The sequence below is a fragment of the Sorex araneus genome, chromosome 2 (assembly GCF_027595985.1).
Source record: "Sorex araneus isolate mSorAra2 chromosome 2, mSorAra2.pri, whole genome shotgun sequence".
NCBI lineage: Eukaryota > Metazoa > Chordata > Mammalia > Eulipotyphla > Soricidae > Sorex > Sorex araneus.
This window is the reverse complement of record NC_073303.1, coordinates 245465174-245483712: the sequence shown is the minus strand read 5'-3', so window position 1 is coordinate 245483712 and position 18539 is coordinate 245465174. Positions and strand designations below refer to the sequence as shown.

General features: G+C 41.7%; 2 protein-coding genes across 2 annotated transcripts; both read left to right on the top strand.

The window, feature by feature from the left end:
• The first annotated feature begins 1052 nt into the window (after positions 1-1052).
• On the top strand, positions 1053-3503 carry LOC101554679 (olfactory receptor 7A17-like). The gene is made up of 2 exons (XM_004614983.3): positions 1053-1980; positions 3430-3503. The coding sequence occupies exons 1-2, from the start codon at positions 1053-1055 to the stop codon at positions 3501-3503; spliced, it is 1002 nt and encodes a 333-aa protein (XP_004615040.3).
• A 6665-nt stretch (positions 3504-10168) lies between these two features.
• Positions 10169-10897, top strand: LOC101554414 (olfactory receptor 7A10-like; the record flags this gene model as incomplete). Its single annotated transcript, XM_004614982.2, has 1 exon — positions 10169-10897. A coding segment is annotated over one exon (729 nt), but the record flags the coding sequence as incomplete, so codon positions are not given.
• Between the last annotated feature and the right edge of the window lie 7642 nt (positions 10898-18539).

Here is an 18539-nt window from a genome sequence, read left to right as displayed (position 1 = left end):
GTAGCCAACCCGGGTTTCAGCCCCAATATCCCATAGGGTCCCCTAAACCCACCAGGAGTAAGTCCTGTATGCAGAGTCAGGAGTAACCCCTGAGCATCACAGGTGTGGCACAGAAAACAAAGAAGATAAAATACAGTTACAGCCAGCTCTCCCTTACAAGGGAAACAGTTGTCTCTTTACAGAGCTTACGGTCAGAGAAACATTTTCCCCAAACCTCCCAACACAAATATTTGCCATAAATCCCAGGTGTAGACAGTTAGCACAGGGCCGCTCTGATTATTCAGGACCCAAGAGTGTATGGATGATGTTTTCCTCAACTATTAACCATGGGTATGTTGCTGTCCTTAATTATGTGATATTATAGAAGATGATAATAAATAACATTTTTATAATAATTTAAAGCAAATTTTGAACAGAACAATCACAACCCCTCTCTCCAGAGGATTTCCCGGCATTCCACAGGTATGTCCTGGGTAGTACCTGAAATATTGTCTTAACTTGCTTTGTGTTATTCAAATGCCTAAGAAATTGCTGTAAACATGCTATGATCAACATTGTCTTGGGAACAGGCTGAAACGTGGACAAAATCATGTACAGAGGTGCCCAAGGGAATTGGTACCTGTACCCATGCAATGGGGATAGATACATGTTGCTGTCATAATGTCCTAAAAATTAACCTCTTGGCTGCACATGTCAGTAATTCAAATCCTATATAAATTATATCTTGGGGCTGGACCTAAATACAGTGCGTAGGGCATTAGCCTTGTACATGACCCACCCCGGTTTGATCCCGGGATCCCATACGGTCCCCTAATCACAACCAGGAGTAATTCCTGAGTGCAGAGCAAGAAGTAACCTCTGAGCATTGCCAGGCATGACCCAAAAAGCAAAAAAATATATATAAATAAAATAAATTATATCTCTAGTAGTCATGCAGTGGCCATAAACATTTGGTTTGTAATTCTGTACTGCCTTAGACCAAATAAAAATAGAGAAATAACTGGAGAAATCATCATGAGGTTCTCCTCACTCTTTCTAGGGCCTTCCACCACATGGACGCCAAGAACCTTACAGGAATCACAGAATTTCTCCTCCTGGGATTTTCTGAGGATCCAGGGCTGCAGCCCCTCATCTTTGTGCTTTTCCTGTCCATGTACCTGATCACCGTGCTGGGGAACCTGCTCATCATCCTGGCCGTCAGCTCAGACCCCCACCTCCACACGCCCATGTACTTCTTCCTGTCCAACCTGTCCTTCGTGGACATCTGTTTCACCTCCACCACCGTCCCCAAGATGCTGCTGAACATCCAGACACACAGCAAGGCCATCAGCTATGAAGGCTGCATCACTCAGATGTACTTTTTCCTCCTGTTTGTTGTGATGGACAATTGTCTTCTAGCTGTGATGGCCTATGACCGGTTCGTGGCCATCTGCCACCCCCTGCACTACACGGTCATCATGAACCCTCGGGTCTGTGGGCTGCTGCTTCTGCTGTGCTGGTGTGTTAGCGTTATGGATTCTCTGGCGGAAAGTTTGACCGTGCTGTGGCTGTCCTTCTGCACAGATGTGGAGATCCCCCACTTTTTCTGTGAATTAAACCAAGTGATCCACCTTGCCTGCTCAGACACCTTCGTCAGTGATGTGGTCATGTATGTGGCAGCGTTGCTGCTGGCCGGAGGTGCCTTCACTGGGATCATTTATTCCTACACTAAGATCGTTTCTTCCATCCGGCGAATCTCCTCGGCTCAGGGGAAGTATAAAGCCTTTTCCACATGTGCTTCCCACCTCTCCGTGGTCTGCTTATTCTACTTTACTTCACTAAGCGTGTACCTGAGCTCTGCCATGACCCGGAACTCCCAGTCGAGTGCCATCGCCTCGGTGATGTATACAGTGGTCACCCCCATGCTGAACCCCTTCATCTACAGTCTCCGGAACAAAGACATCAAGAGGGCTCTGGAGAATCTTATTGGGAAGAAAACAACAATAGGACATGATTCCTAGGAAAGAAATTAGTTCCGTTATTTCAACACTCACTTCTTGACAGCCAGACAAATGTGATATTTTTGCTCCCTATTCAATGAGAATTGCTTCATGTATTTCTTGCTGTCGTTGCCCATAATTTTATTTGATCTTCTATTCTTAGCCTTCTTTAGTATGAAAGACTTTTAACATGTCCTGTCCATCTAATGTATTCCCAAATGAACCTGAATTATTTTGTGACCCATATAGAAGACTTTGGAACAAATTTTTTTATGTTATAATGTGGGTTTTTTATTTTTTCTTTAAATTACAATTTTAATTAACTTTAGTCTTTCATCTAAGATGCCCAAATTTTATAAATATCATATTGTTATGTGCATTATTTTATACACATACATATATATACATATACATATATGTATACATATCCATATCCAACTACCTTTGGCATAGTGGACCATTCTCTCCTTAAATGATTTACCCCTCAACCATCACTTGTATCAAGCTGACTTTGGAATAATTTATCCTCAGGGAAGGATCTTAGGCATTGTAGGTGGTGAAGGATTATTGCCATGTTCTTGGTGATCCTGATGTGGTAATATTGGTTTAGACATACAGCATTCACACATTAGTAAACTCATTTTAACTCAATAAATTAATAAGTCGAAAAACAAATCTTCACTTCCAAGAAAAAACAATTTGTTCTTAATGTACATAGATTCTACTATGTTAATTTGAAGGCTTGAGACTTGACAAAAAAACCTGTATAAGCTTGTATAAACTAGCTTCATTTTTTCTTTGATGGGCAACATTTTCCCTGACTTATTGCACTTCCTGGTGTGTAGATATCATATGTTAAGGTCAGAGAGTCACATTCTCCTGTGTGCGAGACCACTGCTGCTCATCACCCCTCAGCGTGATCCCTGCTCTTAGGTGCTGGGCAGAGGGCAGGGGCGGGCAGGGTGAGGCCGGGGAGGGAGGAGTGGTGAGGCGTCCAGAGGAGGAGGAGGGGCGGAGAGAGCAGCAGTGTTGTGGTGAGGCTGTTACAAACCACAGTAGGAATCTTGACAAGTACCAACGATTATTTTGGAAAGCCGATTGGAGGGTAGGAGTAGAACTAGGGAGACCAGTATTACTTTGAAGGAATCATGGTTTCATGTCCTCTGGATTGGTGACTTTATGTTTTTAAGCAATACCTTGTGACCTCAACTTTGATATCAGAGCCTCACGGGCTTCCAGCTCAGGAGTGCAGGGGAGTGAGTCTTGCCATCTCCCCTGTACCTTGGAACAGGGAGGGTTGATGCCCCACCTACCTACCCATGCTGTGAGGTCTGAAAAATCATCTCCACATGTGAAAGTGATCCTTGGGGGTGTTCTGGGGGCAGCAAGTCTCCCAATCAAGTTTACTAGAGTAGATGGGGTGCAGATAGACCTCACTACCCTTGGACTTAAAACTTATTGACCAATCTACCTGTCCCGGTAGGGGAGCTCTTAAGAGCTCCCCACCCCCGGCACCTGCCATGATCCTCCACTCTTTCCTCTGTCCATGGTGTACGAAAAGACTCTTCAATAACTCAGCAGGTGTGCTTAGCAGCAGCATCCAAAGATTGTCTTTTCTACCCTCGAATTCTGTGACTGGGATCGCTCCACAGCTCTGTGATGTATTTTCAATGAGGTGCCTTTCCTGATGGACCAAATGCTGCTTTGTTTTGGCCCCTACATCAATAAAGTCTATTAAAAGTTAAAAAAAAAAGGCTGTGTCAGTCTGGTCTGTCTTCAGAATGCCGAGGAGTGTCACTGGAAAGTGATGAGCAAGGCAAGTTTTCAGTGTTCCATGTGTATAGAAACTTGATTATAAGTATTTTATTTATAGCATCAGATGAATCTTACATATAACAAAGCAGAAATTTGAATTACATGCGTGTAACTAGGAAACTCCTTTATTAATCTAGTTATTAAAGTATGAAGGGTAGAAGAGATAGTAGAGTTAAGGCTACTTGTCTTGCATCCCACTATTCCTGGTTTCTGTACCCAACACTGTATATCCCAACCCTGAACACCACCGGGAGTCACTCCTGAGGACAGAGCCAGGAATTGCCATGAGAACAGGCAAGTGTGGCCCCAAAGTCCCAATATAACATAAATAACTACATAAATTAGATTAATAAATGAATATGGAAGATGGGTGACCACATAAAAGAGAGTTGTAAAGCATAGGCTTTCCTATTTATAGTATTTTATTGGGGATGAAGTATAAGGTTCCCTATTTGTAATGTTTCATTGAATTTTCTCCCACCTTGAAAACTTCCAACTCTTGCCTACAAGTGTGAGGCATGCATTGATCACAAATAAGTATCTCCCCCTTTTCTGAATTTTCTTTTTCAGAGAAGGAGGGTGAACTGGTCGCACTATACACAAAATTGATGCCCTTTTGTAAAGGTAGAAATGGAAAACCCTCTGATTCAAGGTTAAATTACTAGTGAGTCTGACAAATCTTGGGTTTTAGCATCACAATGTGTCCACAGGAACACTGAACCAGTGATAAACATTTCATCCCAGTCATTTCCAGGAACACCTGGTTGTCACAATGGGTCCCTTTTTATAATCATGACATGTGCTCAACCCGGTTCAATCCCTTGCATCACATATGGTACCCAGAGCATGGAGCAGGTATAAACATAAACACACACAGCAAAGCCATCACCTATGAGGGCTGCCTCACCCAGATTTTAATTTTTTTAAATTCTTTGATGTTTTGAACATTTTGCCCCTGACCCTGGTGCCTACTTCCCTTGCCACAATCATTTGCAGTCCCCACAATGTGGTGACAAAAGACTTTCAGCTTGCATTGCTAACTGAATTCTTTTTTCTCTCTTCTATTTATTTATTTATTTATTTCATTTTATTGAATCACTGTGATATACAGTTACAAGCTTTCATGTTTGTCACATTCATACAATGATCAAGCAAACATCCCTCCTCAAGAAATGTGAAGTGGAGCAAGGAAAGTATGTTTAACAAATTGTGCTGGCAAAACTGGACAGTTACATGCAAAAAAATGGGCTTAGACCTCCACCTATCACCATGTACAAAAGTCAGATCAAAATAGATTAAAGACCTCAACATCAGACCAGAATCCCTAAAGTACATTGAAGACAAGGTCGGCAAAACCCTCCACGACATTGAAGCCAACAGTATCTTCAAAGCTGACACACCACTGGCCAAGCAAGTGAAAACAGAGATAAATAAATGGGACTATCTCAAACTAAGAAGCTCCTGCACCTTAAAAGAAACAGTGACCAAAATACAGAGACAATCTACAGAATGGGAAAGGATATTTACGCAATACCCATCCGATAAAGGGTTGATATCAAGGATATACAATTCACTGGTTGAACTCCGCAAGAAGAAAACTGGCAACCCGATTAAAAAATGGGGTGATTAAATGAACAGAAACTTTCCCAAAGAAGAAATTCGAATGGCTGAGAGGCACATGAGAAAATGTTCAACATCACTAATCATCAGGGAGATGCAGATCAAAACAACAATGAGATACCATCTCACACCACAGAGACTGGCACACATCCCAAAAAACAAAAGCAACCGGTGTTGGCGTGGATGTGGAAAGAAAGGGACTGTCCTTCACTGCTGGTGGGAATGCCAACTGGTTCAACCCTTTTGGAAAACAATATGGGCGATTCTCAAAAAATTAGAAACTGAGCTTCCATTTGACCCAGCAATATCACTCCTGGGAATATATCCCGGAGAGGCAAAAAGGTAGAGATGACATCTGCATTTCTATGTTCATTGCAGCACTGTTTACAATAGCCACAATCTGGAAAAAACCTGAGTGCCCAAAAACAGATGACTGGTTAAAGAAACTCTAGTACATCTACACAATGGAATACTATGTAGCTGTCAGAAAACATGAAGTCATGAAATTTGCATATAAGTGGGTCAACAGGGAAAGTATCATGCTGAGTGAAATGAGTCAGAAAGAGACAGACAGAAAGATTGCACTCATATGTGGAATATAAAGTAGCTGAGAGGTACATGCTTGCAATGATGCAATTTCTGGCAGATATTACTCTGGACTTAGATACTAAAATACTAAAATATAGAAATCCAAAACCTTGCGGCCGCTAATGCGGCCACTCGACCTCATATCTCTTCATTCTCGGCAATGGAAAACAAATTATCAAATGCTTCCTTTTCAGCAGGTCCAACTTCAGGGGGGAGAAACTCCAAACAATAATAGTGAGTTTTTTGTTGAAATATTGAATGTAATCAAAGTAAAGTGAAAGTAAAGTGAAATTTATCAGTTACACAGGCGGGGTGGGGGGCTGGGGAGGTGGGGGGAGGGGAGGAGGTATACTGTGATTCTTGGTGGTGAAATATGTGCACTAGTGAAGGGATGGATGTTTGAGCATTCTATAACTGAGACTTAAACCTGAAAGCGTTGTAACTTTTCACATGGTGATTCAATAAAAGAATAAATTAATTTAAATAAATAAATAAATAACATCTAAAATAAGCTCAGAAATAAATGAAATGAGAGCTTTTAACTTCAAAAAACCCAAACGTCCCTCCACTAATGCACATTCCCTATCACCAATCTCCTATCCCCTTTCTTTCGTACCTTCTCCCTGCCTCCATGGCAGACGATATCCCACATACTCTCTCTCTACTTTTAGGTACTAGGGTTTCCAATACAAATACTGAGAGGTTTTCATGTTTGGTCCTTTATCTAATTTCAGCACACATCTTCCATCAGGAATGATATCTTCAACCATCATTAACTTAGTGATCCCTTCTCTATTCCAGGTGCCTTCTCCACTGCTCATGAAGCAGGCTTGCAATTATGGAGCAATCCTCCAGATCCTTGTATCTACTGTCCTTTGGTGTCAGTCTCATGTTTTGTTATTTTACACTGCACAAATGAGTGCACTCCTTCTATATCTGTCCCTCTCTTTCTGACTCATTTCACATAGCATGAAACTCTCCATGTCTATCCACTTAGAAGCAAATTACATAAATTCATCTCTCCTAACAGCTGCATAGTATTCCTTTGTTCTAGATGTACCAAAGATTCTTTAACCAGACATCTGTTATCGGGCAGTAGGGTTGCTTTCAGCCTTTGGGTATTGTGAACAGTGCTGCAGTGAACAGACAGGTACAGACCTCATTTCTACTGTGTTTTTTTGCACTCTCAGGTTATATTCCCAGAAGTGGTATTGCGGGGTCGATATGGAAGTTCAATTTCTAGTTTTTGAAGGAATGTCCATATTATTTTCCAGAAAGATTAGACCAGTGGGTATTCCCACCAACAGTGAAAGAGTGTCCCTTTTCTCCACATCCACACCAGAATTCCTTTCTAGAAATCTCCATGGTTTTGTGGCTATTCTTCTGTCCAGATGTAAAAATTCCTCATTATTTCTGGGACCTCAATCAGGCTCCTGATGATTCAATGATTTGGTTTTCAACTGTGTTCCTAGGGGGCACCCCTCTGTCTGGGATCCTTAACTCTCACTCTATGCATGTCTCCTCCATAAGGAGAATCTTAACTGCTCCGGGGAAGTATAAAGAAAAGAAAAGAGTAGGGTATTGTCTTGGCTTTACTCTACATTTGAAGGGTGCCTGCTGATTGGCTACAGGAACTACTCCAGACTCTGAACTTCCTGTTCCCATTGGAGTATGATGTGCCCACTCACCGCCCTGAATGACTCCATCAACTCAAGCAAAGACTCTCTGGCTGGGAGCCAGGAGAGGGAGGGACATGGGGCTGAACAAGTGGCCAGTCTCTGAGCTCACTGAGGAACTGCTCAGGGCACCTTAAGCTTGGACAGTCCTTTTGTGTTTGTCTGCCTCATTCTCTTCAATAGACCCCACTCAATGGAGGTTGAAGATGTCAGTTCATTAGCTTCGTTGTGCTAAATTGCCACAGAATTCGCCTGACGCTTAGCAAGACCTTCTGGAAAACCTAGTTTCAGCAGGAAATTTCCATCCTGTCCAGACCAGAGTCCCAGAGGAATATCATGCTCTCAGGGGTTGGAGCAAGCAAGGAAAGGAGGCTTAATGAGCAGACACAGGGAGCATTAAATATCTCCTCTGCCTGGCACCCCAGCATGTCAGCCTGGAGTAGGCAAGACGGGTCGCTTTGCAGTCCTGAGTCTCCTTCCACTGTCCAATCTTGAGTCTTCTTTGCCAGCTGCCAGGCAGGAATCTGTGTTTGCACCCAGGTGAAGCCTCATGTCCTATAGATGCTGCAGGAGAAAGTCAGAGAGAATCAGAGGGCACCAGAGAGCCATCCCACCTAGTCCAGATATTTGCGATCAATGTTTGAATGTTTTTCGGATGGTGATTTTATCCATTGATTAAGGTGCTGCTTAGGTGAACAGAAGGTAAGTGATATGGAATAAGAAACAGAGCGTTCAGTGTTGGCAATAAAATGAGATAAATAGAAAAATAAGGTAAAGGAAGGAATTTAGTTTAAAATTCTTCTGGTAAAATAGAACAAATGGCCAAAGATCTTTGTAACTAATTGAAGTGGATTGAATAAGGTGTTTCCTTTTGGGCAGGAGGAATTGCACAGGTAGTGACCCTATAACCATATTTTCATGAAGTTTACTTGAACTATTAACCATGAGGGTGTTGCTGTCTTTAATTATTTGATATTATAGAAGATGATAGCAAATAACTTTTTTTGATAGCAAATAACTTTAACATAATAATTTAAAGCAAATGTGTAACATAACAATTGCAACCCCTCTCACCAGGTAATTCCCAGCATTCCACAGGTATGTCCTGGGCAGTATCTGAAATATTGTCTTCACTTACTGTTGCGCAAATGCCTGAGAAATTGCTGCAAACATGCTATGATCAATATTGTCTTGGGAACAGGCTGAAATAAGCACCAAATCATATTCAGAGGTGCCCAATGGAATAGGTACCTGTACCTATAATGGGGATAGATGCACGGTGCTGTCATCATGTGCTAAATTTTTTTGTTGTTGTTTTTTAGCTCTTTGGGTCACACTCGGCAATTCCCAGGGTTACTCCTGGCTCTGCACTCAGGAATTCCGCCTTGTGGTGCTTGGGGGACAATATGGGATGTTGGGAATTGAATCCGGGTCAACCGAGTGAAGGCAAATGCCCTACCCACTGTGCTATCACTACAGACCATACTTTTTTTATTTAAAATATATTTTTTAATGAATTGCTGTGAGGTACAGTTACAAACTTATGAACTTTCATGTTTGCATTTCAGTCATACAATGATAGTCTACATCCCTCCAACAGTGCCCATTCTCCTGCACCATTTTCCTAGTATCCCTCCACCACCCCCAAGATCACTGTCACTGTCATCCCGTTGCTCATCGATTTGTTCGAGCGGGCACCTGTACGTCTCTCATTGAGAGACTTATTGTTACTGTTTTTGGCATATCTAATACACATGGGTAGCTTGCCAGGCTCTGCTGTGCTGGCTAGATACTCTCAGTAGCTTGCCGGGTTCTCCGAGAGGGGCGAAGCAATCGAACTCGGGCCGACCGCGTGAAAGGCGAATGCCCAACCGCATTAATGTACTAAAATTAACCTCTTCGCTGCACATGTCAGTAGTTCATATCTTATATAAATTATATCTCCATGCCAGACCGATAGTACAGTGGATAGGGCATTTGCCTTGCACATGATCGACCTGGGTTCGATCCCTGGCATCCCATATGATCTCCTGAGCACCACCAGCAGTAATTCATGAGTGTAGAACCAGGAGTAACCTCTGAACATTAGAGTGTGACTCAAAAATGAAAAAATATATATAAAGAAAATAAACTAAATTACATCTCTAGTAGTTATGCTGTGGCTATAAACATTTAAAAAGGGCTTGAAATCATACATCTGAAACAAATGTATTTGGTAATTTCACATTGCCTCAGACCAAATAAAAATATAGAAGTAATTTGAGAAATCATCATGGGGTTCTGCTCAATCCTTCTAGGGCCTTCCACCACATGGACGCCAGGAACCTTACAGGAATCACAGAATTTCTCCTCCTGGGATTTTCTGAGGATCCAGAGCTGCAGCCCCTCATCTTTGTGCTTTTCCTGTCCATGTACCTGATCACCGTGCTGGGGAACCTGCTCATCATCCTGGCCGTCAGCTCAGACCCCCACCTCCACACGCCCATGTACTTCTTCCTGTCCAACCTGTCCTTCGTTGACATCTGTTTCACCTCCACCACCGTCCCCAAGATGCTGCTGAACATCCAGACACACAGCAAGGCCATCAGCTATGCAGACTGCATCACTCAGATGTACTTTTTTCTCCTGTTTGTTGTGATGGAGAGTTGTCTTCTAGCTGTGATGGCCTATGACCGGTTCGTGGCCATCTGCCACCCCCTGCACTACACGGTCATCATGAACCCCCGGGTCTGTGGGCTGCTGCTTCTGCTGTGCTGGTGTGTTAGCGTTCTGGATTCTGTGGTGGAAAGTTTGACCGTGCTGTGGCTGTCCTTCTGCACAGATGTGGAGATCCCCCACTTTTTCTGTGAATTAAACCAGATGATCCACCTAGCCTGCTCAGACACCTTTGTCAGTGATGTGGTCATGTATGTGGCAGCGTTGCTGGTGGCCGGAGGTGGCTTCACTGGGATCATTTATTCTTACACTAAGATTGTTTCTTCCATTCGTCGAATCTCTTCGGCTCAGGGGAAGTATAAAGCCTTTTCCACCTGTGCATCCCACCTTTCTGTGGTCTGTTTAATCTATGGTACATCCCTAAGTGTGTATCTGAGCTCTGCCGTGACCCAGAACTCCCAGTCGACCGCCATTGCCTTCATCTACAGTCTCCGGAACAAAGACATCAAGAGGGCTCTGAAGAATCTTATTGGGAGGAAAACAATGATAGGACATGGTTCCTAGGAAAGAAGTTGGTTTTGTTATTTCAGCACTCACATCTTGACAGCCAGACAAATGTGATATTTTGTATCCCTGTGCAATGAGACTTGCTTCATGTATTTCTTGCTGATGTTGCCCATAATTTCATTTGATCTTCTGTTCTCTTCTTTCTTTAGTATGAAAGTCTTTTTAACAGGTCTATACCTACCCTCTTTAATGTATTCCTATATGACCTAAAATATTTGAAATTTCCTGGGTTCTTGTGACTTATGTAGAAGTCTTTGAAACAGGTTTTTTTTAGTTGAATAACCTGATTTTTAAAATTTTTTTAAGTTATAATTTTAATTAACTTTATTCTTTGACTTAAGGTTCACATATTTAAAAGAATCAATTATACAGTATGTATATTATTTTGCATACATGTATCTATATATAAATACGTATATTTTTAAAATTGAATCACCATGAGACACAGAGTTCTTTTTGATTAGGTTTCAGTCATAGAATGTTTGATCACTCATTCCTTCACCAGTTTTCATTTTCCATCACCAATGTCTCCAGTTTTCTCCTGCCTCTCTCCATGGCAGGCACTTTTCTTCTTCCTCTCTGGCTCTCTCTATTTTCTTTTAGGCATTATAGTTTGCAATAAGGACACTGTAAGTTTATCATATTTGTTCCTTAACCTACTTTCAGCGCTCACTTCTTATCCAGGTGATCATATCCAATTACCTTTGCCATAGTGGTCCCTTCTCTCTCCTAGCTGCCCTCCCCCTAAACCACCACTTGTATCAAGCTGATTTTGGAATACTTTATCCTCAGCAAAGGATCTTAGGCATTGTAAGTGTGGATGATTATCGCCATTTTCCTGTTGATATTGATGTGGTAACATTGGTCAAGACATACAGCATTCACACATTTATAAATTCATTTTGCCTCAATAAATTAATAAGTTAAAAAACAAATCTTCATTTCCAAGAAAAAACAATTTATTCTAAATGTACATTGATTCTACTATGTTAATTTGAAGGTGTGAGACTTGACAAAAAAAACCTGTATAAACTAACTTCATTTTTTTCTTTGATGGGCAACATTTACCCTGACTGATTGCACTTCCTGGTGTGTGACATCATATGTCAATGTCAGAGAGTCACATTCTCCTGTGTCAATCTGGTCTGTCTTCAGAATGCCGAGGAGTATCACTGGAAAGAGATGAGTAAGGCATGTTTCCAGTGTGCCATGTGTACAGAAACTTGATTATATGTATTTTATTTATAGCATCAGATGAATCTTACATATAATAAAGCAGAACCTTGAATTATATTTTGTTTAACTAGGAAGCTCTTTTGTTAATCTACTCATTAAAGTATGAAGGGTCGAAGAGACAGTAGAGTTAAGGCTACTTGTCTTACATCCCACTAATCCTGGTTTCTATTCCTAATACTGTATATATTCCCCTGAACACCACCAGGAGTCACTTCTGAGCACAATCAAGGATTGCCACTGGGAACATGCAAGCGTGACCCAAAGTTCCAATATAAAATAAATAAATACAAAAATCAAATTAATAAATGAACATGGAAGTGGTGTGACCACATAGAAGAGAGTTTGTTCACTGGGGTTAAGTATAGGCTTCCCTATTTATAATATTTTATTGAGGGTAAAGCGTAGGGTTCCCAATTTGTAATATTTCATTGAATTTTCTCCCCCCCCTAAAAACTTCCAACTCTTGCCTACAAGTGTGAGGCATGCATTGATCACAACTAAGTATCTCCCCATTTTCTGCATTTACTTTTTCAGAGAAGGAGGGTGAACTGGCCACTCTATACACAAAATTGATGCCCTTTTGTAAAGGTAGTATGGAAAACCTCCTGATTCAAGGTTAAGTTGCTAGGGAGTCTGACAAATCTTGGGTTTTAGCATCAGAATGTGTCCAGAGACACCCTGGACAAGGGATAAACATTTCCTCCCAGTCATTTCCAGGAACACCTGGTTGTCACAAGGGGTCCCTTTTTATAATCATGACATGTGCTCAACCCAGTTCAATCCCTTGCATCACATATGGTACCCAGAGCATAGAGCAGGCATAAAGCTAAGCACACACAGCCAAGCCATCACCTATGAGGGCTGCCTCACCCAGATTTTTTTTTAATTCTTTGACGTTTTGGACAATTTGCCCCTGTCCGTGATGGCCTACTTCCCTTGCCACAATCATTCACAGTCCCCCACAATGTGGTAACAAAAGACTTTCAGCTTGCATTGCTAACTGAAGTCTTTTTTTTCCTCTTCTATTTTATTTATTTATCTATTTATTTATTTATTTAATCTTATTGAATCACCGAGAGATAGTTACAAGCTTTCATGTTTGTCACATTCATACAATGATCAAACACACCAGTGCACATTCCCCACCACCAATCTCCCCTGTATACCCTCTCTTTCCTACACCCTCCCTGCCTCCATGGTAGACAATATCCCCCATACTCTCTCTCTCTCCTTTTAGGCATTAGGGATTCCAATACAGATACTGAGAGGTTATCATGTTTGGTCCTTTATTTACTTTCAGCAACATCTCCCATCCAGAATGATCCCTCCAACTATCATTAACTTAGTGATCCCTTCTCTATTCCAGGTGCCTTCTCCCCCACTCATGAGGCAGGCTTCCAACTATGAAGCAATCCTCCTGACCCTTGTATCTACTGTCCTCAGGTGTCAGTCTTATGTTTTGTTATTTTATACTCCACAAATGAGTGCAGTCCTTCTATATCTGTCCTTCTCTTTCTGACTCATTTCACATAGCATGATGCTCTCCATGTCTCTGCATTTATAAGCAAATATCATGACTTCATCTCTCCTAACAGCTATATAGTATTCCATTGTGTAGATGTACCAAAGTTTCTTTAACCAGAAGTCTGTTATTGGGCTATAGGGTTGTTTCCAGATTTGGCTATTGTGAACAGTGCTGCAAAGAACAGAAAGATACAGTTGTCATTTCTACTGTGCTTTTTTTCAATCTCAGGTTATATTCCCAGAAATGGTATGAAGGGTCATATGGAAGCTCAATTTCTAGTTTTTGAAAGAATGTCCATATTGTTTTCCAGAAAGACTAGACCAGTGGGCATTCCTACCAACAGTGAAAGAGTGTCCCTTTCCCCCCACATTCATGCCAGAATTCCTTTCTAGAAATCTTCATGGTTTTGTGGTTATTCTTCTGTCCAGATGTAAAAATTCCTCATTATTTCTGGGACCTCAATCAGGCTCCTGATGATTTAATGATTTGGTTTTCAACTGTGTTCCTATGGGGGCACCTCACTAGCTGGTATCCTTTACACTTTCTCTATGACTGTCTCCTCCATAAGGAGAATCTTAACTGCTCTAAGGAAGTATAAAAAAAGAAGCACTGTCACTGTCTTACTGTCTGTGTGACACTGTCATTCCGTTGCTTATTGATTTGCTCGAGCGGGCACCAGTAACGTCTCCATTGTGAGAATTGTTGTTACTGTTTTTGGTATACCAAATATGCTAGGGAACTTGCCAGGCTCAGTGTGCAGATGGGATACTCTCGGTAACTTGCTGGGCTCTCCGAGAAAAACAGAGGAATCAACCCGGTTGGCCGCATGCAAGGCAAACACCCTACCTGCTGTGCTATCGCTCCAGTCAAAAGAAAAGAAAAGAGTAGGATATTGTCTTGGCTTTACTCTACATTTGAAGGGTGCCTGCTGATTGGCTACAGGAACTACTCCACATCTGCACTTCTTGTTCCCATTGGATTCTGATGTTTCACTCACCGCCCTGAATGACTCCATCAACTCAAGCAAAGACTCTCTGACTGGGAGCCAGGGGAGGGAGGGACATGGGGCTGAATAAGTGGCCAGTCTCTGAGCTCACTGAGGGCTGATCAGGGCACAGTAAGCTTAGACAGTCCTGTGTGTTTGTCTGCCTCATTCTCTTCAATGGACCCCTCTGGATGGAGGTTGAAGATGTCAGTTCATTAGCTTCATTGTGCTAAATTGCCACAGAATTCACCTGACGCTTAGCAAGACCTTCTGGAAAACCTAGTTTCAGCAGGAAATTTCCATCCTGTCCAGACCAGAGTCCCAGAGGAATGTCATGCTCTCAGGGATTGGAGCAAGCAAGGAAAGGAGGCTTAATGAGCAGACACAGGGAGCGTGAAATATATCTTCTGCCTGGCACACCAGCATGTTCAGCCCAAGCAGGCAAGACTGGTGGCTCTACAGTCCTGAGTCTCCTTCCACTGTCCTATCTCGACTCTTCTTTGCCAGCTTCCAGGCAGGAATCTGTGTTTGCACCCAGGTGAATCCTCATGCCCTATAGATGCTGCAGGAGGAATTCAGAGAGAATCAGAGGGCACCGGAGAGCCATCCCACCTAGTCCAGATATTTTCGATCAATGTTTGAATGTTTTTCGGATGGTGAATTCATCCTTTGATTAACGTGCTGCTTAGGTGAGCAGAAGGTAAGTGATTATGAAATAAAAAACTGAGCGTTCAGTGTTGGCAATGAAATGAGATGAATAGATTAAAAAAAAGTAAAGGAAGGAATTTAGTTTAAAATTTTTCTGGTAAAATAGAACAAATGGCCAAAGATCTTTGTAACTAATTGAAGTGGATGAATAAGATGTTGCCTATTGGAAGGTAGGAAGCATGCAGGTAGTGACCCTATAGCCATATTTTCACAGTGATGTTCATTAAATGAAGGAAACTCGGAGCTATTAATGTGTGTAAACATTATTTTGAACAGGAATAGTCATGCACAAGACAGCTGTACCCTGCAGGCTTCTCTCTGGGGGTTTTTAATGTGACTGTGAAAGGGACTATGCAAGAGCTTACAATCTAATTATTTCCTTTCCTGTGTGACCAGACATATCTGCATACTTTTCAGAGTAGGCAATTGTCTTGTGTTTTTGTTTGTTTAGGGTCACCTCCAGCTGTGCTCAGAGCTTCCTCTTGGGTCCCTGCTCAGCAGGACTTGAAGGTCATATGGGGATCCAGGCTTCCAATCCCAGTTGGCCGCGTGCACAGAAAGCACCCTGTGTGTCATGCCTATCAATAGCCCCTTGGGTCTTGGCTTCAGCATGATGAAGACAGCAAGGAATTATGGTTTTTTTTTAACATGCCATTCACCCAGAACAATGGTAGCTTATGTTTGTTTTATTCGGTTTTCATTATGTTTGTACACTGGCAGGACTGTTAAGAAGGATATATACTAGGGCTGGAGCGATAGCACAGCAGATAGGGCATTTGCCTTTCACGTGGCCAATCTGAGTTTGATTCCCAGCATCCCATATGGTCCCCCAAGCACAGGCAGGAAAAAATCCTAAGTTCAAAGCCAGGAGTAACCCCTGTGCATCATTGATTGTGACCCAAAAAGCAAAAATAAAAATTAAAATAAAGAAGGATTGTAAACTTTATTAATTTTTAGAGTCAATTATGACTCTTTTTATGTATGTGTATTGTAAAAATAAAGGAATTGATTGTCACTTTCATAACCTTCATACAAAATTGTTTCCCACCCCCCAAATCTATTTGTTTATTTATTTATCTATTTACAAAGTTGTTCATGATTGGGGTTTCAGTCATACAGTGTTCCAACGCCCATCCCTCCACCAGTATACATTTCTCAGCACCAGTGTCCCCAATTTCCCTCTCATCACCCCTGCACCCCACCCCCTGCCTGCCCTTTTAGCAGGTGCTTTTCTTCTTCTTCTTCTTCTTCTTCTTCTTCTTCTTCTTCTTCTTCTTCTTCTTCTTCTTCTTCTTCTTCTTCTTCTTCTTCTTCTTCTTCTTCTTCTTCTTCTTCTTCTTCTTCTTCTTCTTCTTCTTCTTCTTCTTCTTCTTCTTCTTCTTCTTCTTCTTCTTCTTCTTCTTCTTCTTCTTCTTCTTCTTCTTCTCTCTATCCTTTTGGGTACTGTGATTTGCAATATTGATACTGAAATGTTATCCAGACAATCCCTTCCCTATTTGTAACCCTCAGCTCTTGTCCAGCATGATCATTCCCAGCTATTATTGTAATAGCGGTCTCTTCTCTATCTTACTTACCCTCAGCCCCACACAACTTACAGTTAGTTCCAACCATTGACCAGTCTTCCTAACCCCTGATTTCCCTGGTCGTGGATATTAGTCTTCTATTATATATATTTTTTCATACAGAAATTCTTGATGAATAGAAATGTTCACACACATCCTTGTTTCAGAGCAATCATTCTTCACGTCTTTTCTATTTGTTTCCACATCTCTATTCCTTATTAGTTTTCTTTGGTCCTTTTGGGATTAATAATATTCCTGCTCATACCACACTCTCTGATCTCTGCTTCATTTTCACCAAATGGCGGGTCTCACCTAAATACCGGTCGAGTCCCCCTCGCTGTCTGGTTTACCTTTAAAGCTTTCCCTTTTTCATTGTGTCATGTCCAAGTTTATCACCACTCAATGAGAGAACCAGGACACAGAAAGGAAATGAACTACAGTTTTTACTTATATTTCAAAGAAAATATGGTTTGCAGACATACAACAAAAAATAGGTCTACAGTGATGCCCACCCCACAGTGGGTAGGGTGTTTGTCTTGTGTGTGGCCAACCCAGGCTTGAGCCCCAATATCCCATAGGGTCCCCCAAACCTGCCAGGAGTAAGTCCTGAATGCAGAGCCAGTAATAACCCCTGAGCATCACCAGGTGTGGCACAGAAAACAAAGAAGACAAAATACAGTTGCAGCCAGCTCTCCATTATATGAGAATCTGTTGTCTCTTTTCAGAGCTCAGGGTCAGGGCACTGTTTCCCCCTAACTTCCCCAGCACAAATGTTTGCCATAAAACCCAGTGTGTAGACAGAGTCATCACAGGGATGATCTGATTATTCAGGATCCAAGAGTGCATGGATGAGGTTTACTTGAACTATTAACCATGAGGGTGTTGCTGTCTTTAATTATTTGATATTATAGAAGATGATAGCAAATAACTTTTATATAACAATTAAAGCACATTTGGAACATAATAATTACAACCCCTTTCACCAGAGGATTTCTCAGCATCCCACAGATATGTCCTGGGTAGTACATAAAATATTGTCGTAACTTGCTTAGTGTTGTTCAAATGCCTAAGAAATTACTGTAAACATGCTATAATCAATATTGTCTTGGGAATAGGCTAAAATGTGGACAAAATCATGAAGTGCCCAAGGGAATAGTTACCTGTACCTATGCAATGGGGATAGATGCATGGTGCTGTCATAATGTTAACCTCTTGGCTGCACATGTCAGTAATTCAAACTCGATATAAATTATATCTCGGGGCTGAACTGATAGTACAGTGGGTAGGGCATTTGCCTTGCACACGACGCACCCCGGTTTGATCCCGGGATCCCATATGGTCCCCTGAGCACCACCAGGAGTAATTTCTGAGTGCAGAGTCAGGAGTGACCCCTGATTTGCCGGGCATGAGCCAAAAAGTGAAAAATATATAAAAATAAAATAAAATAGATTATATCTCTAGTAGTCATGCTGAGACCATAAACATTTATGAAGGATTTGAAATCATACATCTGAAACAAATGTGGTTTGTAATTCTGTACTGCCTCAGACCAAATAAAAATATAGAAGTAATTTGAGAAATCATCATGGGGTTCTGCTCAATCCTTCTAGGGCCTTCCACCAC

What these genes read in the sequence shown, in the direction of transcription:
- LOC101554679 (XM_004614983.3), top strand. Translation starts at nt 1,053, where the DNA reads ATGGACGCCAAGAACCTTACAGGAATCACAGAATTTCTCCTCCTGGGA. An exon ending in TCTTATTGGGAAGAAAACAA is followed by an intron (nt 1,981 to 3,429) that starts CAATAGGACATG and finishes ACCCTTGGACTT; the next exon opens with AAAACTTATTGACCAATCTA.